At 43.7% G+C, this 22141-nt stretch overlaps 1 protein-coding gene across 1 annotated transcript in view; it reads right to left on the reverse strand.

Annotated features, from left to right (window-relative positions):
- Positions 1 to 21246, reverse strand: part of LOC111141383 (RAB22A, member RAS oncogene family) — a 56136-nt gene extending 34890 nt beyond the window's left edge. Inside the window, exons 1-2 of the mRNA XM_022493886.1 lie at positions 21032 to 21246; positions 19979 to 20058 (exon numbers count right to left, since the gene is read on the reverse strand). Of these exons, the coding sequence (XP_022349594.1) occupies positions 19979 to 20058; positions 21032 to 21067 (116 nt within the window). The 5' untranslated portion in view covers positions 21068 to 21246. The remainder of the gene's footprint in view (positions 1 to 19978; positions 20059 to 21031) is intronic.
- Between the last annotated feature and the right edge of the window lie 895 nt (positions 21247 to 22141).

The raw sequence follows: 22141 nt of genomic DNA on the forward strand, positions 1-22141 counted from the left end.
ATCTGGAGAAAGGTGGCCCTCAGGGCTGTGAGTATGAATGAAATCATGCGGGAAGACACGGGGCTGTGGAAGAAATCCTCACTGCTTCAACATTTTAGGGGTGGACCCTGAGGCCGAAAAGCAGAACAAGAAGGACTGCCCCAGGAGGTGGGAAGGAGAAGAATCAGAACTGTATCCCAGGTAACCAGAGGCTTTGCAGCAAAAGAGGATATCAAGATAATGCCAGATACTTCTAGAGAGGACAAATACAATAAAAAGCAACTTGTGGATTATATCGGCTATTCACAAGTTGATGTGAAACTCCGCAGTGGTGGTTTCAGTGGAATGATGGGGCGGAAGCTAATAAGAGGCTCTGAAGTGCATGTGAGATGGGTGAACAGAGCCGGTGAGTACCACCATTACAGCGGTCTCGTAATTAAAGAACAACTTTACATTGCGCGAGTACTATGGGCTGGGCACGGAGGTTACTGCTTGGTGGTATTTTCAGATGAGGTTCCTGCAGTGGTGGGAACAGACAATAAATAGGTAAACAGACACATGATTATAGATTTTAATACCTACTGCGGAGACATCAAATTATTGTGTGCTAATAGTGACTGAAGCAGTCATTTGAGATAGGGTGGTGGGAAAAACCTCTCAGACAAATCTTAACAGGTGAGAAGATCCGACCACGTGAATACTGGGAAAGAAGAAAACATTTCAAAAAGAGGAAACAGGAAGTGCAAAGGTCCCGAGGTAGGAGAGATCAGGTGTTTGGAAAGGGGCGTGGCTGCAGTGTAGTGAGAGAGGAAAAAGTGGTAAAAATCACAGTGAAGTTTCTGGTTATTATTCTTAGGTCAACAGGAAGCCATTAAAGATTAAAAAAAAAACAAACCTGATCCAACTGATATTCTCAAAATCAGACTATTTGGAGAGTAGTGGAAGGATGTGAGAACACACAAGAGAATGGGAACACACAAGACTTGCATACGGACTGAAAGAGAAGTGTGCAGATGAGGGAGGACTCAGGGATGCCTCCTGATTTGAGGTCCGGTGGGATGGACAGCGTAAGGGAAGATGACAGGTACTGTTTCCTAAAGGCTAACAAATGAACACAGACGCAATGTCGGAACGCTTTTCAGTTGAAAATCATGTGTCTAGGATGAATGGAAGGAACCAGAGTAGATCAAGACTTTAGACAGAGAGTCAAAGAAAGGCTCAATTCAGACAGCCAGGTTCCACCAAGAACAGGAGTCGATGAACTCTAGAGCAAAGGAACACCCTGGGACGAACGGTGTAAGACATCTTTCCTGTCATCCCCTCAAAAACATACCCAGAGGGCCAATCCACGTGAGGCCTGAGAAACAAAGCCGTAAAGAACTCACTCTAGGGAAGGGCCCCGGCAAACACCTGTCAAATCAGGCAGGACGGAGGACAGAGCACAGTTCCAGGTGGCAAGCTGGCAAAACAGAGGACAAAGTTATGTGGTTCAGAGAAAGCTTCCGTATGGAGAGAACAATACGACGGACACCTTACGCGACGAGCCGGAAGTCAGCAGGTGTGTTCTGCGGTAAGCACGCTCAGGCAGCCGGAATCGTGCATGAAAAGAGAAGACAACGGACAAGAGCAGAGGCTGTGAGAGAGTAAGCCATCACCCGGGCCCAGAGCCTCAGGCTGGGGGTGAAGGCCACAGAAGGCCATAGCAGGGACTGCGGGCGTGGAGGCAGACCAAAACTAAAAAACGACCATTTGGATTTGTCCCACAAGCGATAAGAAAGCAGAGCGGTAGTGGGAATTGGATTCGGGTCTCCAGAGGAAAACGTGCAGAGCAGGAAATGGTAAACTCTTCCTGTAAAAGGGGTACACAGCAGATGTCTTCAGTTCTGCATGCCATGGTCTGTTGTCAGTTTTGCTGCTGTAGCATGAAAGCAGCCAGAAACAGTATTTAAAGGACGGGGCGTGACTGGATTTGGCTCCTGGGTCGTAAATTTGCTGACTCAGATCTAGAGCCTCCAATTATTCCTAAAACTTTAATCAAACAATAGCTGGAATGCAATTTAAAAGACATTATGCAGGGGTGCCTGGGTGTCTCAGTCCGTTAAGCCTCTGCCTTTGGCTTGTGTCATGATCTCAGGGTCCTGGGATCAAGCCTCGCACTAGAGTTCCTGCTCTGCAGGGAGCCTGCTGCTCCCTCTGCCTCTGCCTCCCTCTCTTTCTGTTTCTCACAAATAAACAGATAAAATTACAAAAAACTGCTATGCACACGAGGGGATAAGTCAGGGTGATCAATAATGAAGACAAAAGACAGACAATGAAGGAAAACACAGGTCATCTGGAGAATGGATTGGCTATCAGACATCTTTATTTTTAACTTTTGTCATGAAAATTTTCACTCACAAAAGCAGAATCCATTACCCAACTCCAATAATCATCCACTTTCCACTGTGTTTTTGTCATTAAAAATGGACTTGGGGGTTGGGAAGGGGATTAAAAAAAGGGACCTGAAAATAACCATGCCTAATACATTTAAGAAAACAAAAACCCAGTGGCACCTGGCTGGTACAGTCGGTAGAGCACAAGACTCTTGATCTCGGGGTGGTGAGTCTGAGCCCAACATTGGGTGTAGAGATGACTTGAAATAATTAAGTTAAATTAAAAACAAAAACCAAAACCCAGATTAACAATTGCAGCAGAGAAAAGGAAACTAAAACAAAACTTAACACTAGAACTCTGGGAAAATAATAACAGAAATCAAGAACTTAATGGTTCTTTAAGTAGGTTTAAAATCAGGTTAAAATTAGATGAAGAAAATGATTAATGAACTGGATGAGGGGCTAGGAAAAATACCTAGACTGAAGCATGAGCCAAAAAATGATGGGAAATACAGAGGAGCAGGAGAGACACAGAGATGAACCCCTTCCGCACCACAGTCACAGCAGGCTGGGAACGCCAGGGGAAAATGGAACAAAAGCAATATTGAAGAGATAATGGTGGAGAATTTTCCAACTTGAAAGACATCAAACCACAGGTTCCAGAAATACTATGAACCCAAGCATGACAACTTCACCTGGAACATCAAAGGAAGACTGCTGAAACCCAAAGACGAAAGGAAACTTTGAAGGCACTCAGAGGAGGAAAATGACTCATTCGCATCAAGAGAGGAACAGAACTGACCCATGTCAATGAAAGCAGAGGGGCTCTAAGAACATGGGTGCAGATTTTCCAAGGTCTGAAAGACAGTAACTGAAAACCAAGAATTCTGTATTTGGTGAAAACCAACCTCACACATGATTACGACCTGCTAGAATTAAAAACAACCATCAGGGAGGGTGTGCAGTGCGGGAACCTCTCGTGCTGGTGGGGAGGGAGGAGCAGGTGCAAACGCTTAGGTTAGGACAGTGATCTCTTCAACAGTTAAACATGCTTTCATTTATTTAGTTCTCAAAAAGATTTTATTTGAGGTAGAGAGAGCAAGTGAATGAGAGACAGAGAGAGAGAGAGAGAGAGAGCATGCACGCATGCAGGAGGGTGTGAGCCGGGGGAGGAGCAGAGGGAGAGGGAGAGGCAGACTCCCCGCTGAGCAGGGTGCTCAATGCGGGGCTTGACCCCAGGACTCCTGGATCATGACCTGAGCTGAAGGCAGATGCGTCACCGAATGAGCCACCTAGGCACCCCTAAACATGCCTTTAAACCTATCGTGGTAGCCAGCATCCAAGACAGTCCCAAGGGTCCTGACTCCTGGCACTGATGTCCTTGTGCAGTCCACTCCCACAGTGAACAGGGCTGATCTGGGTAACCAAGAGGACATGATGGAAATGACAGGTGAGGTCATAAAGACACAGTGGCTTCTATCTTGGGCTCTTGCGGACTCCTCATTCTGAGGATGACAGCTCTCGTGTTGCGGGGACACTCCAGCAGTCCTGTGGAGAGCTCTGGATGGCAAGAGCCAGTCACCCCACTAAGCTGCTCCTCAATTCCTGACGCCTGAAAACCGTGAGACGTAATACTTGTTCATTGTGTTTTTAAGCTGATAATCTAAAGGGTAATCTGTGACACCAAGATAGGTAACAAATATGCCTATTAACCAGAAATTCTACCTCAGGCATGTGCTCAACAGTAACACAGCGATACACCCACGGAAAGAACTGTGTGGGACAATTCAGAGCGTCCTTATTCGGCAGAGCTCAGAACTGGACTCCATGTAAAGTCCACCAACGGGAGACCGACCAGATAAGCAAACTGTGGCGTCGTCTCACAGCAGAATGCTAGTCAACAGTAAGAAGGAACAAACTCCTGATAAAAGCAAAAACAGGGATAAATCTCATTAACTGTTTTGAGCAAAGAAGGCAGCACGCACGAGTACATATAACGAGACTCGTTCGTAAGAAGTCTTAACACACGCGGGCACTCTGGGGACAGAAGTCAGAACGCAGGCTGGGCCGGTGAGGCAGCTGAGGGAACCGAGGGGTTCTGGGTCTTGCTGCACATAAACAAGCACAAGGTAAACATTCACAGAGCTACACATCTGATCTCATGTAAATAAAAGCTCAATAATAAGATAAAACTCAGACATTTTCAGATAGACAACCCTGCACCAGAAGCGTGTACTAAAGGAAATACAAAATGGTGTTGTTCTTCAGAACCAAGTAAGTTATCCCCGATAGAAGGTGAGAAATGCAGGCAGGAACGTAAGGCACTGCAGAGAGTAAACACAGGCAGGAAATCGACGGGAAAGTTCACTGTGTAACAATAATGAATGTCCTGTGAGATCTAGAATTAAAATATACTGTAGGAGCATAAAAGGCGGGAAGCAGAGAATTAGATTTGAGAACCTTGCATTGCTGGAATGCGGTATAAGTAATTTATATTAGACTCAAGTAAGTCAAGGATGCATAAGGTAATTTCTAGAGTAAACGCTTAAAGAATAACAAAAGAATCTATAATTACCAAGATAACAACAGGGAGAAACACAGCATTACAAACAAAATTCAACTGAAAAGAACACAGGTCAGGGTAAATAAAAACAAAGTGTAAAACTGTAGGTTTAGACAAAAAGACATCAGTAACTGTAAGAAAAGTAAAATAAATACTCCAATTAAAAGTCTCGCTGGGGAGCTGTGAGTCCGGCTGCGGTGGCGGCCGCTGTGCCGGAGTCACCCTGGTAACCGGGCCCAGAGGACAGCTGGCCTCCTGGCTGAGGGACGACAGGCAAGGCTGCCGGTGCGGCGGGAAAGCCAGGGGAAGCCTGGGCAGGAAGGAGCCGCAGGGGAGACGCCTTCAGTCTATCCGCACACTCACCGCGACGCCACAGCTGGCACCCAAACTTCGCACACGGGGAGCCGCCGGACAGCCACGAGCGCAAGCGGCTGGAGGGAAACGCCGGGCGCCGCTTCAGCTGCTGCAGGTTCAGGCAAGAGCGCCAAGTCTGAATCCCGCCAGCCTGAAAGGGTCCGGGGAACACACTGAATGAAAATCCAGAGGTAAGACCTTAGACGAAAAGATAACGTCCTGGGAACAAGCATGTGCCACGAGGCTAACGGTGACACTCCGACAGAACCGTCTTAACAAAGTGTGAAAACAAGCTTCCTAATTTAACTTTCTGCTAAAAAAACTCAGCACTCCTCGGCCGAAGAGAAGAGAGTCTAAGATCTCTGCAACCTGTCTTCCGCGGTGCCCAGTACCCGGGAAGAAATGCTACACAGGCAAAGAAACGGGACCCAAGGTCAAGAGAAAAAGAGTAAAGAGCAACAGACCCTGAGCGGATCCAGATGTTGGCATCAGCAGACACACAGTTTAAAGAAGCTACTACAAATATAATCATGACTTAAAGAAAAAGAGTCATATTGAGTGAACAGATGGGAAATCGAAGCATGTAAAATATAAAAAAGGAATCATATGAAATTCTAGAAGGATGGTATCTGAGTGGAAAAAAATATACTAGATGTACTTAAGAGACAGAAGAGAGGAGCAACTGAACTTAAGGACAGATGAGGGGGGGGGAAAGGATGGAAGTGCCCTCTGCCCAGAAACCCCAGGATTCAGCCATCTGTGAGACAGTACCTAACAACTTCCTATCTGTAAACTGGAATCCCACCGACAGAGTGCAAGAACGGGGGAGATGAAACATAGGTCCCAGATAATCTGATTTTTGATCCAAGAAAACTCCAATCCATTGAACCTAGAGTATACTATGCACCTCCTATTAGAGTAAACTGAAAACAAAACATTGCAGATTTTTTTAAAGGATTTTATTTATTTTAGAGAGAGAGAAAGACAGAGAGTGAGAGGAGGAGGGAGGAAGGAAGAGGGAGCACGTGCAAGTGGAGGGAGGAGCAGAGGTGGAGGGAGAAGGACGGGGAAAGAATCTCAGGCAGACTCCCTGCTGAGCACAGAGCCTGATACGGGGCTTGATCTCATGACCCTAAGATCATGACTCCAGCGGGAACCGAGAGCTGGACGCTTAACTTACTGCACCATCCAGGTGCCTCAAAAGATAGTAGATCTTAAAAGCAGCCAAAGAAAAAGATGCATCATATTTTGGGTAGAAAAACCTGTACATGACATCCCCAGGACTTACAGCTGGGAGTCTGTACCTTCTGACCACCTTTACCCATCTTGACAAGGCAACGAGCAGCACGGTATTACAGTCACTAACACTCTCCTGCATATCGGAAGGTTGCTCAGCAAGTAACTTAAAAGTTCGCATCTCAAGAAAAAAAGCTTTTGTAGCTATGTGTGGTAAGAGGTGTTAACTAAACCTACTGCGGGATCCTGTCACGATATGCACCAATACCGAATCATTATGGTATACGATGACAACGATCAGCCCAGAAATCTGTTCTCCAGCAAAAACTGTCTTCAGATGTGAGAATGCCGTATAGACATGACATTTTCTGACAAATGAAAACTGCGGGAATCTGTCACCAGTAGCTCGAAACACATGAAATACTACAAAGTTCTTTGGGCCAAAGGGAAATGAATGACATCAGTGAAAACTCACTTCTACCGGAGGGAATGAAGAGCCATGGGAACAGTACTATGTGTGTAAAATAAAAAGAAATTATTTTTGCTCTTCCTCCTTGTTTTCCTGTGGTGAATAATTCCTTAATCTCAAAGTTGCTACTCGGTGGGCCCTTCAGCTGGAGAGGCAGAATGGCCCAGAGGGAGGCTGGCCAAAGTGAGGCTCCTGTGTTTAGGGAGAGTAAGGTGGCCTGGGCTCTCAGAGCCCGTGGAAGGTGAAGATGGCACCAACAATACAATGTTACCACGTTTTACATCAAATAGCCAGTTGTCTTGTAATAACGTCAGGGAAAAAAGCCCATTGTTTTGTAATGCAGTATAATAACCACCGTTAAAAAAATTTTTTTTTAAACAGCCTCCAATTTAGAGAAAACTTCTAAGCACAGAATTAATTTATCCTGAACCATGGGACAATAAGCTGCCTCATTACCTCTGAAGGTTAGTGGACATTTCCTAACAGCCAGAATACGCTCCTACATATAGCAGAACAAGACCATAAAAATCACGAAATTAACATGGACACGTTACTACCATTTATTTCTCAGAACCCACGTGAGTTTCACCAGCTGTTCCGGTGATCGCCTTTTTGGTAAAACATTCAGTTCAAAATCACATGCTGTATTTAGTTGTCATGACTCTTTAGTCTCCGTTAATCTGGATCAGCTTCTTGGGTCTTTCCTCGACTCTTTCGACTTTTGAAGACGGCCAGCCTGCTGTGTTGTAGAACGGTATTCTCAGTTTCGGTTTCTCTGATGTTGACTCATGTTTGGCTCCATCAAGGATGGCTGCACTTGTGAAGTTCACTTAGCGCGTCTGTGGTGGCTACGAGACCTGCGAACTTCCTTCTTCCGATGTGCCTCCCTTCAGGAGTGCTGCTGTACTCTGCACGGTGCGTGTCCGGGATTGGTGTCTCAGTTACCCCCCTACTCAACAAAAGTCATGGTGGCTGCTCCCAAGTAGACCACAGAAGACACTGCAGACCCTCCCTGCTCTCGGACCGCCTGCCCTGCAAGTTGGCTGCCTTGTGAGGACCGAGACGCTCCTGTGGTAAAGGCTGGAGGAACTGAGGCCTCCAGCCAGCAGCCTTGTGAGTGAACCATCCTGGAAGCAGATCCTTTAGCCCCAGTCAAGCCTTCACTTGACAGCGGCCCCAACTGACATCCTGACTCCCAACACCATGAGAGCCAGAGCGAGAACCATCATCAGCTAAGCCACTCAGGTTCCTGGTCACAGAAAGACTAGATAATATTTGTTGCTGCCAGAGGCTAAGCACTGGGATGATTTCTTACTTAATAATGTATAACTAATACAATTATCCATCATATTAATAGAAAAAAAGGAGAACACCAGGTTATCATCTAAATATGCAGAATGGGGCACCTGGGTGTTGTAGCTGGTTGAGTGTCTGACTCTTGGTTTTGGCTCAGATCATAATCTCAGGGTCATGAGACCCAGCACTGTGTTGGGCTCTGTGCTCACCCTGGAGTCTGCTTGAGCTTCTCTCTCCCTCTGGCCCTCAAACCACCCCCCACCCATGCTCTTTCTCTAAAATAAATAAAATCTTACCAAAAAATGTAGAAAAAAGTTAAGGTAAAACTCAAGACCTATTTTTTTTTTTTTTAAGATTTTACTTATTTATTTGAGAGAGAGACACACAGCAAGAGAGGGAATACAGCAGGGGGAGTGGGAGAGGGAAAAGCAGGCTCCCCGCTGACCCACGCACGGCTTGATCGATCCCAGAACTGTGGGTCATGACTTGAGCCCAAGGCAGACGCTTAACGGCTGAGCCACCCAGGCGTTCCTCAAGACCCATTCTTAATAAAAACATTCAGCAAACTATAAATAGAAGGAAACTTCCTCATCTTAATAATTGACGACCTACAACCAATACCAAACTTAACAGTGTGATGTTGAACGATCTCCGATAAGATTGTGAAAACGTAAGGGTGTTGGTCACTACTTCATTCAAAATGTACTGGAAATCCTAGCCTGTGCAGCAAGGTATGGAAAAAAACTAAAAGGAAAGGATGCACACTGTCTTTACTTTCAGACAACATAATGATGTATGTAGAAAATCCCAAGGAATCTACAAGACAACTCCTAGAATAAATGAATTTAAATAGGATTACAGTGTATAAGGTCGATACACAAAAATCAGCAGTACTTCCATAGACAGGTACCACACAGTTGTAAACAAAATGAAAAAATACAATTCCATTAACACTAGTTTAAAAAGGATTAATATTAAAAAATTTTGACAAAAATACTTTTAAGACTCCCCCACCTAAACCCATGAAATAATGAAGAGAGCTGTTAATGGAAGCAGAAACCATTCTAGTGCACAGCCCAGAAGACTCAAAATTACAATTTTTTTCAATGTTATAATTTTTGACTAAGGTGCCAAGGCTTCTCAATGCAGAGAAGAAAGTCTTTTCAACAAATGATGTTGGGACAACTGCATAATCACATGGGAACATACTGCACCTTACCTCTGTCTCACAATACAGAAAAATTAATTTGAGACAGATTGAAGAACTAAATGTAAAGCTAAAACTATGAAGAAAACATAGAAGAATGTCGCGAGACTTTGCGACACGGAAAGCCTTCTCAGAGAGGACCAAAAAAGCATGAATCAGAAAAGACAAAATTGACAGCATGGACTTCAATAAAATTAAAACTTCTTTTCGTCAGAAGGCATCATTAAGGAAATGAAAAGGCAAACCAAAGAATGGAAGAAAATATATGGGGTAAATATATCTGACAAAAGAGCTGTATTTGTTGTATGGTGGTACTATAAAGAATCCCCACAAATCGTTTAAAAAGTAAGACAAAGTCCAGATGAAAATGGACAAAAGACTTGAAGAGGGACTTCATGAAAGATATGAGTGTAAAAAAGAATACTCAAAGGTTCTTAACATTCTCAGTCATCTGGGAAATACAGACTAAAAGCACAATGTGATACCAGTTTGTACCCAGTAGGACAAGTAAAGTTAAAAGACAGATAAATACTGGTGAGAATGTGGAGCAACTGGAATTCTACACATCACAGCAGGAGGGTAAGATGATACAACCACTCTGGACAGCTGTCTGGAAACTTATGAAATTATATGTCCACTTATCCTACAAATTAGAAATTCTAAACCTAGCTATTTACCCAAAAGGAAATGAAGACCTATGTCCATACAAAGACTTATAAAAGAAAGTTCACAGTATCTATATTCACAATACCCAAAACCTGAAAATGACAGGGACATCCATAACCAGAAGAGATAAATTGTGATCTACTCACACAAGAGAAAATTATTCACCAATTAAAAAACTGGGGTGGGGGGGACTATAGTACATGCAACAACATGGCTGAAACTCTAAAACATTGTTTTACGGAGAAGAAACCAGATAGCATTTATGTCATTTATGTGTAATTCAAGAACAGGCCAAGTAAGCTATAGTGAATGAGATCACCACAGTGGTTGCTTATGGGGAGTGGGACTCATCGGAAGAACTTTCTGAGGTGATGGAAATTTCTGGATTTTGATTAGGGTGTTGGGTTATTGTAGCATATTTCAACAGAATCAAATCATAAGCTGCTTGTAAGAGCCCCACTTTGAATATAAAAGAATATAAAGATACAGAAGGGTTGAAAAACAAAAGGATGAGAAAATACACACCATGCAAATACCAACTGAAGGAAATAATGCTGTTATATTGATAACAGACAAATCAGATTTCAAGGCAAAATGTACCCTAGAACTTAAAAGAGTACATTTCAGGATGCTAGAAAGTTTGCATCATCTTAAGATATAAAATTCTAAATTTGTAGACACTGCATGGAGCTGTGGCATTGATAAAATGAAGCTGAACGCAAAGGGTAAACAAATACATAGCCACGGCGGGGATTCTAGCCCACTTCGCTCAGTAACTGATGGGTTCAGGCAGATGAAAACAACTAACAAGGAACAGAAAGAACGAACAAACAACGTGATCAATAAACTTGACCAAACTCCATTCACAGAACAGGTGCAGAATATACAAAAACTTTTCAAACACATACTGAATATTTACCAAAATTGACATATGCTGTGCCACACAGTAAACTGTACCACGTTTTAAAGGATTTAAATCATGCAAAATATGCTCTGTCACCTCAATATAACTGTGTCAGCAATCAGTAACACAGAGTTAACTGGGAGCCTCCTTGTACTTGAAAACTGAGAAACACACATCTGAGTGACAGCTGGGTCAAGGATGTTATCTTAATAGGAAGTGGAAAATATTCTGAAATGAATGATAATGAAATTATGACATATAAAAATTTGTTGGAATCAGTAAGAGCCATCGTTAAGGTTTTAAAAATATAAGGAATACAAGTGAAAATAATAGAGACTGGAAATCAATGATATGATCATCTATCTTAAGAAAGAACAGCACATTGAACAGGACAGAAACAATCAAGATAGGAGCAGAAATTAATGAATTGGAAAGTAGACATACTGTAGAGCTGATTAGAGGCAAAACTAATGTCAGAAATGCAAAAGGGGTATCAGTTTAGAATCTTTTCTTTACACCAACTGGAAAACGTATATGAAAGAGTCAAAAACCTTAAAAAAAAAAAAACCCCACAAAAGCCCACAATCTATCAAAACCAATATAAGAAGAAATAGAAAATCTGTAAATGAATAATCTTACAACTATGAAAAGAAATGGACTCCCAAGCTCCATACCACAAGGACAATACAAAGCTCAGACAGCATCACTGATGAATTCTACTAATCACTTAAGAAATAAGACCAATTTTATACAAACCCTCGCACCGAGGTGTTTCCCAACTCATTTCCAAGGGAAGCAAAACCTGACACCGAACCTGCATGTACATTACAAAAGGGATTATTGCATGACAATCTTACTTATAAACAGACACAAAAATCCTAGAAACCAGCAAACTAAAAACAGTGATTACTAAAAGAATACGTCACAATCAAAGTGGGTTTATTCCATGAAAATTCAACAGTGTAATATACCATATTAACAGCATAAAGAGAGTAATTGCATGACTAACTGAGTAGATGTAAAAAAATCTTTTGATAAATCCTACCCTTATTCATGTAAGAAAAAAAAAAATCCCAGCAAAATGATGAAAAGAAGGACACCCTGTAATGTGATAAGGGATATGTTCAAAAAACCTACAGCAAACATTTAATTTAATGGTATGACAGTGAAAGCTTTCCCACTAAGATTAGAGTAAGATAAGAACACCCAGCGCCACATTTCTATTCAATACTGTACAGGAGCTCCTACTCGATTCAATAAGAAAAGAAATAGTTTAGGATGAGAAATAAATACATTTCAAAACAATACCACGCAGTATTTTAATAGCATAAAATTGCTTTGAAACATCAAACCCCTTAGTATAAATCGAAGGAAAAAATGTATAAATCCACTATACAGAGAAGTAGAAAAAAATACTGAGAGAAAATAAAGAAGCTTGTCTAATAAATGGAAGCATAATCAAAGGTCATATATTAGAAAATTCAATATCATAAAGATGACATTTCTTTCCAAACCAATCTATAAATTCAGTGGAATGCCAATCAAAATCAGTAGAAATTGGTGTGTTGGTATATGTGAAAATGGACAAGATGATTTTTAAAGTTTATATGGAAATGTAAGCCAAGACATTCTTTTTTTTTTTAATATTTTATTTATTTATTTGACAGAGATCACAAGTAGAGCAGCAGGCAGAGAGAGAGGAGGAAGCAGGCTCTCCGCTGAGCAGAGAGCCCAATGCGGGGCTCGATCCCAGGACTCTGGGATCATGACTTGAGCCGAAGGCAGAGGCTTTAACCCACTGAGCCACCCAGGCGCCCCAAGCCAAGACATTCTTTTTTTTTTTTTTTTTAAAGATTTTATTTATTTGTCAGAGAGGGAGAGAGAGCGAGCACAGGCATACAGAATGGCGGGCAGAGGGAGAAGCAGGCTCCCTACCGAGCAAGGAGCTGGATGTGGGACTCGATCCCAGGACGCTGGGATCATGACCTGAGCCGAAGGCAGCTGCTTAACCAACTGAGCCACCCATGAGTCCCAAGCCAAGTCATTCTTAACAGCACAGAAGACACATCATTGGACATTAAGACTTATTACAAAGATACAGAAGTAAAGAAACTGTGATACTGGCACAAGGACCCAGAAAAAAAGACCAATAGTCTCTTTAAAGGATCAATGGCTAAGGCCAAAAAAAAAGTGTATTATGAATCTTATAAGATGCAGGAGTAAAACATGACATTAATAGCACAAAGGACGAGAGGGAAAATGAAACTATGCTCTCATAAGGTTCTTGTACCATATGTGAAATTGTGTATTATTTGAAAGTAGACTGAAAAAGAAGTATACTGTAAATCCTAGTGCAACCACTATAATAATAAAACAAAGAAATGGAGCTAACAAGCCAACAGTGAAGATGAAATGGAATCATTAACATGGGCCAAATACGAAAATATAGCAAGATGGTAGATTTAAGCCAAACCATGTTGATACTTGTAATAAATAAAAATGGTTTAAATCAGTATTATGTAACATAGCTTTCTGAGAGGGGGACTGAAAGATAGCTAGTGTGACTGAGGAACTGAATTTTTAATTTTAACTTAAATTCGAATAGCCACATGTGGCTTTGGCAACTGTGCTGGACAGTACAGGTCTCCACACTCCAGTTTAAAAGCAGGGACTGTCAGATTAAATGTAAAAGCAGGACCCATAATGCTGTCTACAAGAAACCTCCTTCAAATACATAGATACAAATAGGTTAAATGGAAATGGATGGGAAAAGATATGCAAACACTAATCAACAGAGAGCTGAAGAGCCTGTATTAATATGAGACAAAGTAGAATTTCAGAATCAGGGCTGTTATCAAGGATAAAAGCATTTTGTGATGGTGAGGGATCAGGTTACCAAGAAAAATAACAATGCCACATGTAGAAACACTCAATAATAAGAGCTTCAAAATACACGAACAAAAATTGATCAAACTACAAAAGAGAAATAGACAAATTCTCAATTAGGGTGATTTCAAACATTCCTGTCACTGCAAATGAGAGGGGAAAAATCAGTAAAGGTACAGAAGACACGAACAGTGCTATTAACCAGACGGACTAATTTAACATTTATAGAACACGTTCTTTTCTCATATACGTGGGACATTCACGAAGACCATATTCGAGGCCATGAAACAAATGTCAAATGTAAAAGGTCTGAAATAATAGTGAGTATATTTTCTGACCAGAACAGATTTAAAGTAGAAATCAATAATCAAAAAATTTCTGGAAAATCCCTGAATAACTGGAGCTTAGAGAATACTTTTCAACAACCAACAGGTCAAACAAGTCACAAGGGAAATAAATACTCTGAACTAAATGAAAATGAAAATATGGTGTATTAAAATCTTGTGGGATTTACTTAAACCAGTACTTAACAGGGAAATTTATAGTTCTAAATGCTCATATAAGGAAAAAAAAGGCCCTAAAAAAATCACTATTCTAAACTTCCAGGTTAATAAGCTTAAAAGAAAGAACAAATTAAGCCAAAAAGCCAAATGAGGGCAGAAGAAAACAAAGATAAAAGTAAAAAACAATGAAATAGAAAATAGAAAATTTTAATGAAATAAACTGGTCCTTTGAGAAGATCATTAAAATTAATAAACGTGGGCGCCTGGGTGGCTCAGTGGGTTAAGCCGCTGCCTTCGGCTCGGGTCATGATCTCAGGGTCCTGGGATCGAGTCCCGCGTCGGGCTCTCTGCTCAGCGGGGAGCCTGCTTCCCTTCCTCTCTCTCTGACTGCCTCTCTGCCTACTTGTGATCTCTGTCTGTCAAATAAATAAATAAAATCTTAAAAAAAAAATTAATAAACGTATATAGCTGGACATATCCTAAAGATATTAAAAGGATAATTAAAAACTTAATGAATTTTCTGCCAATAAATTAAAAAAATAGATACGATAGACAAATTCATCGAAAGACACTACCGGCCAAAGCTTACTTGGGAATATGCCTGTATCTATTAAAGAAATTGAATCTGTAGTTAAAATTTTTCTGACAAAGAAAACTCCTTGCTCAGATGGCTTCATTTGTGAATTATACCAAATCTTTAAGAAATAATACCAATTCCACACTCTTCCAAAAAGAAGATAAGAAAACACCTCCAGACTTATTTTATGAAGCTCTGATAACAAAACTAGATAAAGATGTTACAAAAAACTACAATTATCCACTTCATGGATGCAAATATCCTTAGCAAAATTTTAATAAATCAAACCCAATAATGTATGAAATAATGCATAATAACCAAGTGACATTTATCCTAGGAGCACATTTAATATTTTAGTATAAATTGCTGTAACTCACTCTTTCAAGATTAAAAAGAAAAATCATAAGAACAGTTTACAAGACGTAAAAACAAAAACAAAACAAAAACCACCTTACATAATTCAACACGATTCTTGTTGAAAGATCTCACTGATTTAGAGATAGAGGAGAATATTCTCAACCTGATAGTGGGCACCTAGAAAAATCCTCGGTAAAAGACCTAATCCTTCCCACTCAAAGACAGGGAATAAAGTAAGGACATCTGCTCCTACCATTTCTCAACGAAGTACTGGAGGTCCCAGCTAATATAACCAGTCAAGTAAAAGAAATAAAAGACATATACATTGGAAAGGAAGATGTAAAACTCTTTATTACATAGGACATGATCGTACACCTAAGGAAATCCCAAGGAATCTATGAGAAAGGTGCCTGAACTAACTGAATTTAGAAAGTCACAAGGCCAAAACGTAAAAATCAAATTTATTCTATGTAATAGCAACAATTAAAAGTTAAAATGAAAAAATTCCATCTATGAATCTTAAGTAACATGAAATACTTGGGGATAAATTTAACAAAATATGTGAAAAGCCTGTACAGGGACAACCGAAAAACTTTGTTGACAGAAATCAGAACTAAATTAGTACAGAAGTATACCATGTTTATGGATAAGATGCAATATTGCCAATTCTCCCCAAATTAATCAATAGATTTGCTACATTCCCGATCAAAATTTCAGCTTTTTTTCAGAAACTGGTCATTGTGATTCTAAAATTTAAATATATACAAAGGACTGAGAAAAGCCAAACAGATTTGAAAAATATACATACAATGGGAGGCTACATATTGCCTGATTTGAAGACTTTCTATAAATCTACAAGAATCAGGACTGTTTATCGTACCAGCACAAGGAGACACAAACAGATCAATGGAACGGAAATAAACCCACAATACTTATCAGTTTATTTTTGACAAAGGCATCAAGGTAATTTAATAAATGCAGAATTAACTTAACAAATGTTGCTGTAATGACTACACTGACACATCGAAAAAATGATCCCTGAATTCCCTCTCATGGTAAACTAAAGCTAGCAGAAATAGGTCATAAAGTAAAATTTAAAACATAAAGCTATCAAAATTCTAAAAGAAAGCACAGGAGAAATCTGTGATTTTGGACGTATAGGACACAAAAAATATGAACTACAAAAAAATTGATAAATTGAACTTTATCAAAATTAAACATCTTTGCTCTTTGAAAAATATTGTAATCGAAAGTTTTTCAAGAGTGGAAGTTAACTAGTTGGGGGTGGTGATGGCAGTGAGCAGCATAGCAGACAGCAGGAACTATGAGGCAGTAGAAAAGGATTATGTTGGAGGGGTGACCAGGAGGCTGGTGAATCAACAGGGGCCAGGTCCTGGAGGTCAGGGGAGGCTCCAACATCATTCACCACAGGGTGAGTTGGGACAAAACTCTTGTCTTCTCTAGTTCTCTTCCTCCGTGATAATTCTCCCTTACTGTCCTCTCCTGCTGCCACCCCCCCACCCCCCACAAAGCTCGTCTTGCATATCCTCCTCAGCTGTGTTCTGCTCCCCATGTTTCCCATCAGTGCTCTCATCCCCTCCCACAACTCAGCTTCACCTGCGCAATGTAGTCTCAAGTCAACTTCTCCAGCCTTTCTCCTTAGGGCCAGGCCCTTATTTCCAACCTACGATTTGGACCTTGTCCCCTGCAGAACTCGGTGTCCATTCCTTCTGTCCTAAGTTCGCCACTCCTCCCATGTTCATGGTCTTCCCTAATGGCCAAATATGTCACACTGGGCAGGGTGGAGGGAAGCACGGGCCCTAAGAGTCATCTGGCCTGGACTTAAATTGGAGCTTTCTTTGGACAATGGAAATTTAAGCCATTCTGCCCCTCCAGCCTCCCTCTGCACATCTGCCCTCCCTCCATCTTTGGGACATGGAAATTAAAACCAGAGTGAGGTACTACCATGCACCTTCCAACACAGCTAAAGTTATAGACTGTATAATCCACTCATCTTTCAATATTTAAATGTCAAGGCTTCCAAGTGCTTTACACTTCCACTGTCTCCCTTAGGCATCAGCCATTCCTTCAGGCCTTGGCCAGGAGCCTGTTACGTGTTCTTAGAGCACTCATGCTTCTCCTTCTCAGCACAGAAAAAGGTCAAGTAAATAATTTCCCGTACATTAGTTTTAGAATGTTTTTCTTTCCTCATTGTAGGTAAGGTCCATGAGGGCAGGAACCAAGTTTATCTAAATTATGGGTTGGCCAACTTTTTCTGAAAAGGGCCAAATAGAATGTATTTTCAGCTTTCTGGGCCATAGGGCCTTCATCACAACTATGCAACTCTGCCATTGTAGGTGGAGAGCAGTGGAGACAATATGTGAATAAACGAGTGTGACTATGATTTTATGAAGTTTTATTTATTAAAATAGGAGGTGGGCCAAAGGTCCAGAGTTTGCTGACCCGTGGTCTAAATCACCAGCACCCAGTCTAGGATCTGACATATAGAAGGCACTCAAAGGATAAAGAAAGAAGATAAAGCCCTTCGTTTTGGCAATGAGCTGGAAACTGGTACACAGGGAGGGTGGTTTTAGCGGAATGGTGGGGGTGGAATGGAGGCAACAGTGGGTTGAAGAGGGAGCAGTAGTTGAGGAAGGAGTGACTGCTCTTCCAAGAGTGCCACCATTGGCGCGGCAGGCATGGGGAATGGTACTGTCTTAGTAGAGCAGGGAAAAGAGGAGCAAATTTGCAGGCTGTGACAAGAAGGCAGGGCAGGGGAAGAGAAGGGGAACTGTTGAGGAGGGTCCTTCAAAGCTCAGGTGTGTGAGGACGTGGTCACACAGGAGGAACAAACCCACTGAGGCTGAGAAAAAAGAAACAAGGAAAAGTGGAAGGAAACTGGGGAAAGCCTCATCTTCCTCTTTCCTGGGAACTGTGAGCCAAGACCACCTGGTGAAGAGGGTGGGACTCCAGGCGAGGAACTGCAGCGTCTGTCAGATTGGGAGGGCTGGCAATAGGTTTGTGGACACCCCGGATAGGGCTGTGGGCTGTCACCGTCACTGCTGCCAGGGCCATACCCCGCCCTGTTCTCTGGCCGTCTCTCGGGGAGCACTTTTAACCAAGGTGGGGTTTTCGTCTTTCTGAGCTGTCTGCAGCTAAGACCTGGTGTGAAGGGTGTCATTCACTGAGTCACCAGCACTACTTGCTATCACTTCCTGTCCCTTCTCTTTCCCAGGCAGGTGGCAGTAGGCAGGGCCTGAGGCACATGAGGTCATGTATTAACAACGTGCACATACCCCAGTTCTTTCTTGAAGGCTATCAAAAGGCATTTCAATTTCAGAAAGTTAGTGGTGGTTTCATCCCCATGGCTTCAAATGTGTATGTTGTAAACTACTGGGCAGAACTGGATTTTTCTTTCAACAGAAGAAACCGTTTGATGGAGGATGTGCAGTAACTATAGCACGGCGGCTATTTAATTTTCCAAGCCTAACACAGTACTGAAACCTATACAACACGACTTCTCACGGAGCAAGTGTTAGTATTACAATACTTAAATACCCTGAAAAACTTTTTCTTTTCTTTTTTTTAAAAGAATTTATTTATTTATTTGACAGAGAGAGAGAGAGAGAGAGATCACAAGTAGGCAGAGAGGCAGGCGGGGGGGGGGGGGGGAAGCAGGCTCCCTGCTGAGCAGAGAGCCCAATGCGGGGCTCGATCCCAGGACCCTGAGATCATGACCTGAGCCGAAGGCAGACGCTTAACCCACTGAGCCACGCAGGTGCCCCACTGAAAAACTTTCTCATAGTCAAAAACCTATAACCAATTTCATTTATCCCAAGAACCAGACACCCAGAAAAAGTGTCAATTTCAACATTAACGTATTAATTCATTATTACTACTCGTGCAGGAATGTATGAGAAGGGTTCAGACAGGTAGCAGCGGTGATGGGGCCCACAGCTCTGTCCTGGGCGTCCACATCTGCATTTGCCAGCCCTCCCAGTGTGACAGATACCTCCTACTTTTCAGGAGAAACGAAAACCATCTAACTACCTTTTAGCTGAACGCCTGAAAGAAGAGTATCAGGACTTGTTTTCTTCTGCTTTATTTCAAGATGTCATTGCTGTTCATATTTACAGACTGAAATACACTCTACTAAGTAAAACTTTCATTCATATTTTCAGGTTTCCCCCTCACACATCAAAAAATAACTTTCCTAAGACACAACCAATCCTCACTGTACGCTTTCAAGTTATTCCAGAGATGATGGAAACCACCATCTGGGAATGTAAAATGGCGACGCCTCCTCACTCCCATAACAAACCTTTTTTTTTAAACATTTAAAAAAATGTATTTTATTTACTTATTTGACAGAGAGAGGAGAGGTCACAGGTAGGCAGAGAGGCAGGCAGAGAGAGGAAGGGAAGCAGGCTCCCTGCTGAGCAGAGAGCCCTACATGGGGCTCCGATCCCAGGACCCTGGGATCATGACCTGAGCGGAAGGCAGAGGCTTAACCCACTGAGCCACACAGGCGCTCCCATAACAAACCTTTTAATCTGGAAGGACTTCCAATACATCTTTAGATATAAGTTCAATAAACTTAATCTCTTACCCTATTGTCGGGTTGATGTTTGGATCAAAACTGTCTTCCACGAACCGCCACACGATACTCGATTTACCTACACCTGTATCCTGAAAAAGAACGAGACGGGTGAATACAAATTAAGTTTACCTGGATGCAGACAAAGAAAACGACTTCGGGCCTGAAACTCGGGATTTTAGAAAAATCATCTCCTATGCTAATTTTTAGAAGTGAAGGGACCCAAAGAAGGTTTTCATAAACATTCGGTGGGAGTAATTAGATTTCATAATGTACTACAGGACGGGGGTTTTGCAGTTTTTAACATGAACCCTTTGAAAAACCCAAAGTTTCTGCTTAGTGGGAAAAGTGACACACTGGCTTTTTAATATGTGTAAGTAAACTGAACTCTTGAATTATTTCTGAGTAATCCCTGATAAATCACGGCCCCGCCCTATTTGGGAACGGGGAAGACTAGTTATTGGAATCTTTTCCAGTCTTTAAAACAGCAACTCAGGCAAAAGAGCATCAACTTGAGAAGGCAGGATCTGAAGAAGCAAAGCTGTCCGGACAAGACAGGAAGCAGCAGCTTCCAACTACTTTTTGGGGGCTTCCTGATGTGAACATCCCCCCGAAAAAGTAACTCTACGAGAAGTATCATGGGTATCCCACAAGTTCAAAACTCCAAACAAATGAGAAAGGAGACAAACTCTGCTTGTGCAACCTTAAGACCTGCCACTGGTTTTACTTCGGAAGACTCGGCCAACTTCTCTCCAGTACCTTAGGAGGAAACTAGAACTCCTCTCAACCTAGATGCAGTGGAGAGGCAGGGAAGGCGCTTTACGCTCTGGGGGCGGGAAGAGTCCCTGGGCACCAGCAAGGGGCGCGGGAAGGGTCCCTCCTGCCAGCAAGACCCTCAGGAGGGGGCGGAAAGGTGGGCAGGATGGCCCCGGGGCCGGAGGGAGGGTCCCGGGTCAGGTCCTGCACCGAGGCTGGGGGAAGGGGCGCAGAGGACTTGGGCACGCTTGGGTCCCCGGCCTACCCGGCCCCCCGCGGCCCACCCGCGGCCGACCCACCGTCACTCACCCCCAGCAGGCACACTTTGAGCTCCCTCAGCGCCATGGCCCGGGAGCCAGGGGCGCGGGCCCGCCGCCGCCCTAAGTTGAGGGAGAGGCCGGGCCCAGCTCGAGCATCCCCCGGCGCCGCCGCCGCACGGCTCAGCCCCGGCCGCGGAGCGCGCAGGGGCGGCGGCCGTCCGCTCGCCAGCCCTCGGCCCGGCCCGTCCGCTGCCAGCTGCGCGGGGCCCGCCTCAGCAGCCGGGATGGTGCCTCGGCCTTTCGGGCGCCGATACCGCCGCCATCTTGGGACGCCGGCCGGGTCACCTGACCTCCCCGCCCACCTCGGCAGCCACCTTCGCCGCGAGGGCGGGGCCCGGCCGGCGCCGAGAGGCTGGCGGTGAGGGGCCGGCCTAGGGGGCGGGGATAGGAGCCTGAGGCCCCGCCTCACACCCACCGGCCCCGCCCTCCCGCGCGGACCCCGCCTCCTGGCCCATCCCAAGATGGCGGGTGAGTGGGGTTGGTTCCCTGGGCGCAGAGGCGGACCCTTCCCCGCCCCCCCCCCGCCCCCGAGCCGAGACCACTCCTCAAGGCCCGGGGACCCCCGCCCGCCGCTGAGCCCGCCTGCCGCGGTCCTCTCTTTGCGTGTAACTCCTGTGTGTTTCTTGGTTTTCAGAAATCCCTCTATACTTTGTGGACTTGCATGATGACTTAGATGATTGTAAGTAACAGTTGGGGCGCCCCTGCCCCTCCCTGGGAAGCTCTCACAGAATTTGGGGTGCACGGGACGCCCGGGGGGAGCTACAGGCGAGGCCCTCCTTGCTGGGACAGAAGAGCGGGGCCCCCAACTGCCTGGATGCACTTGTGGCAGTCCCTCCTCACTGGGCGGGGCGGGCCAAGGACGGGGAGCCCTCCCCTCCTGGGGGAGGATTTTGGTCGTTGTTAGGAAACTTCTGACTTCCGGTCACTTTCTTTCTCTTCCTCCTCCTGCTGCCGCGGTGGCCGGGGAGGGGTAGGAGGGCTCATCCCGAGTCGTGGTGATTCAGGGCGGGAAGAGGCACGGCCCCCGCGGGGTTGGGGGGACTTCGACCTGGGGTCTCCACTTTTTCCGTGGGACTTTTTAGAGTGAGGGGAGTTTTGG

The sequence above is a fragment of the Enhydra lutris genome, unplaced genomic scaffold (genome assembly GCF_002288905.1).
Source record: "Enhydra lutris kenyoni isolate GAN:26980312 unplaced genomic scaffold, ASM228890v2 scaffoldscaffold6, whole genome shotgun sequence".
NCBI classification, from domain to species: Eukaryota; Metazoa; Chordata; class Mammalia; order Carnivora; family Mustelidae; genus Enhydra; species Enhydra lutris.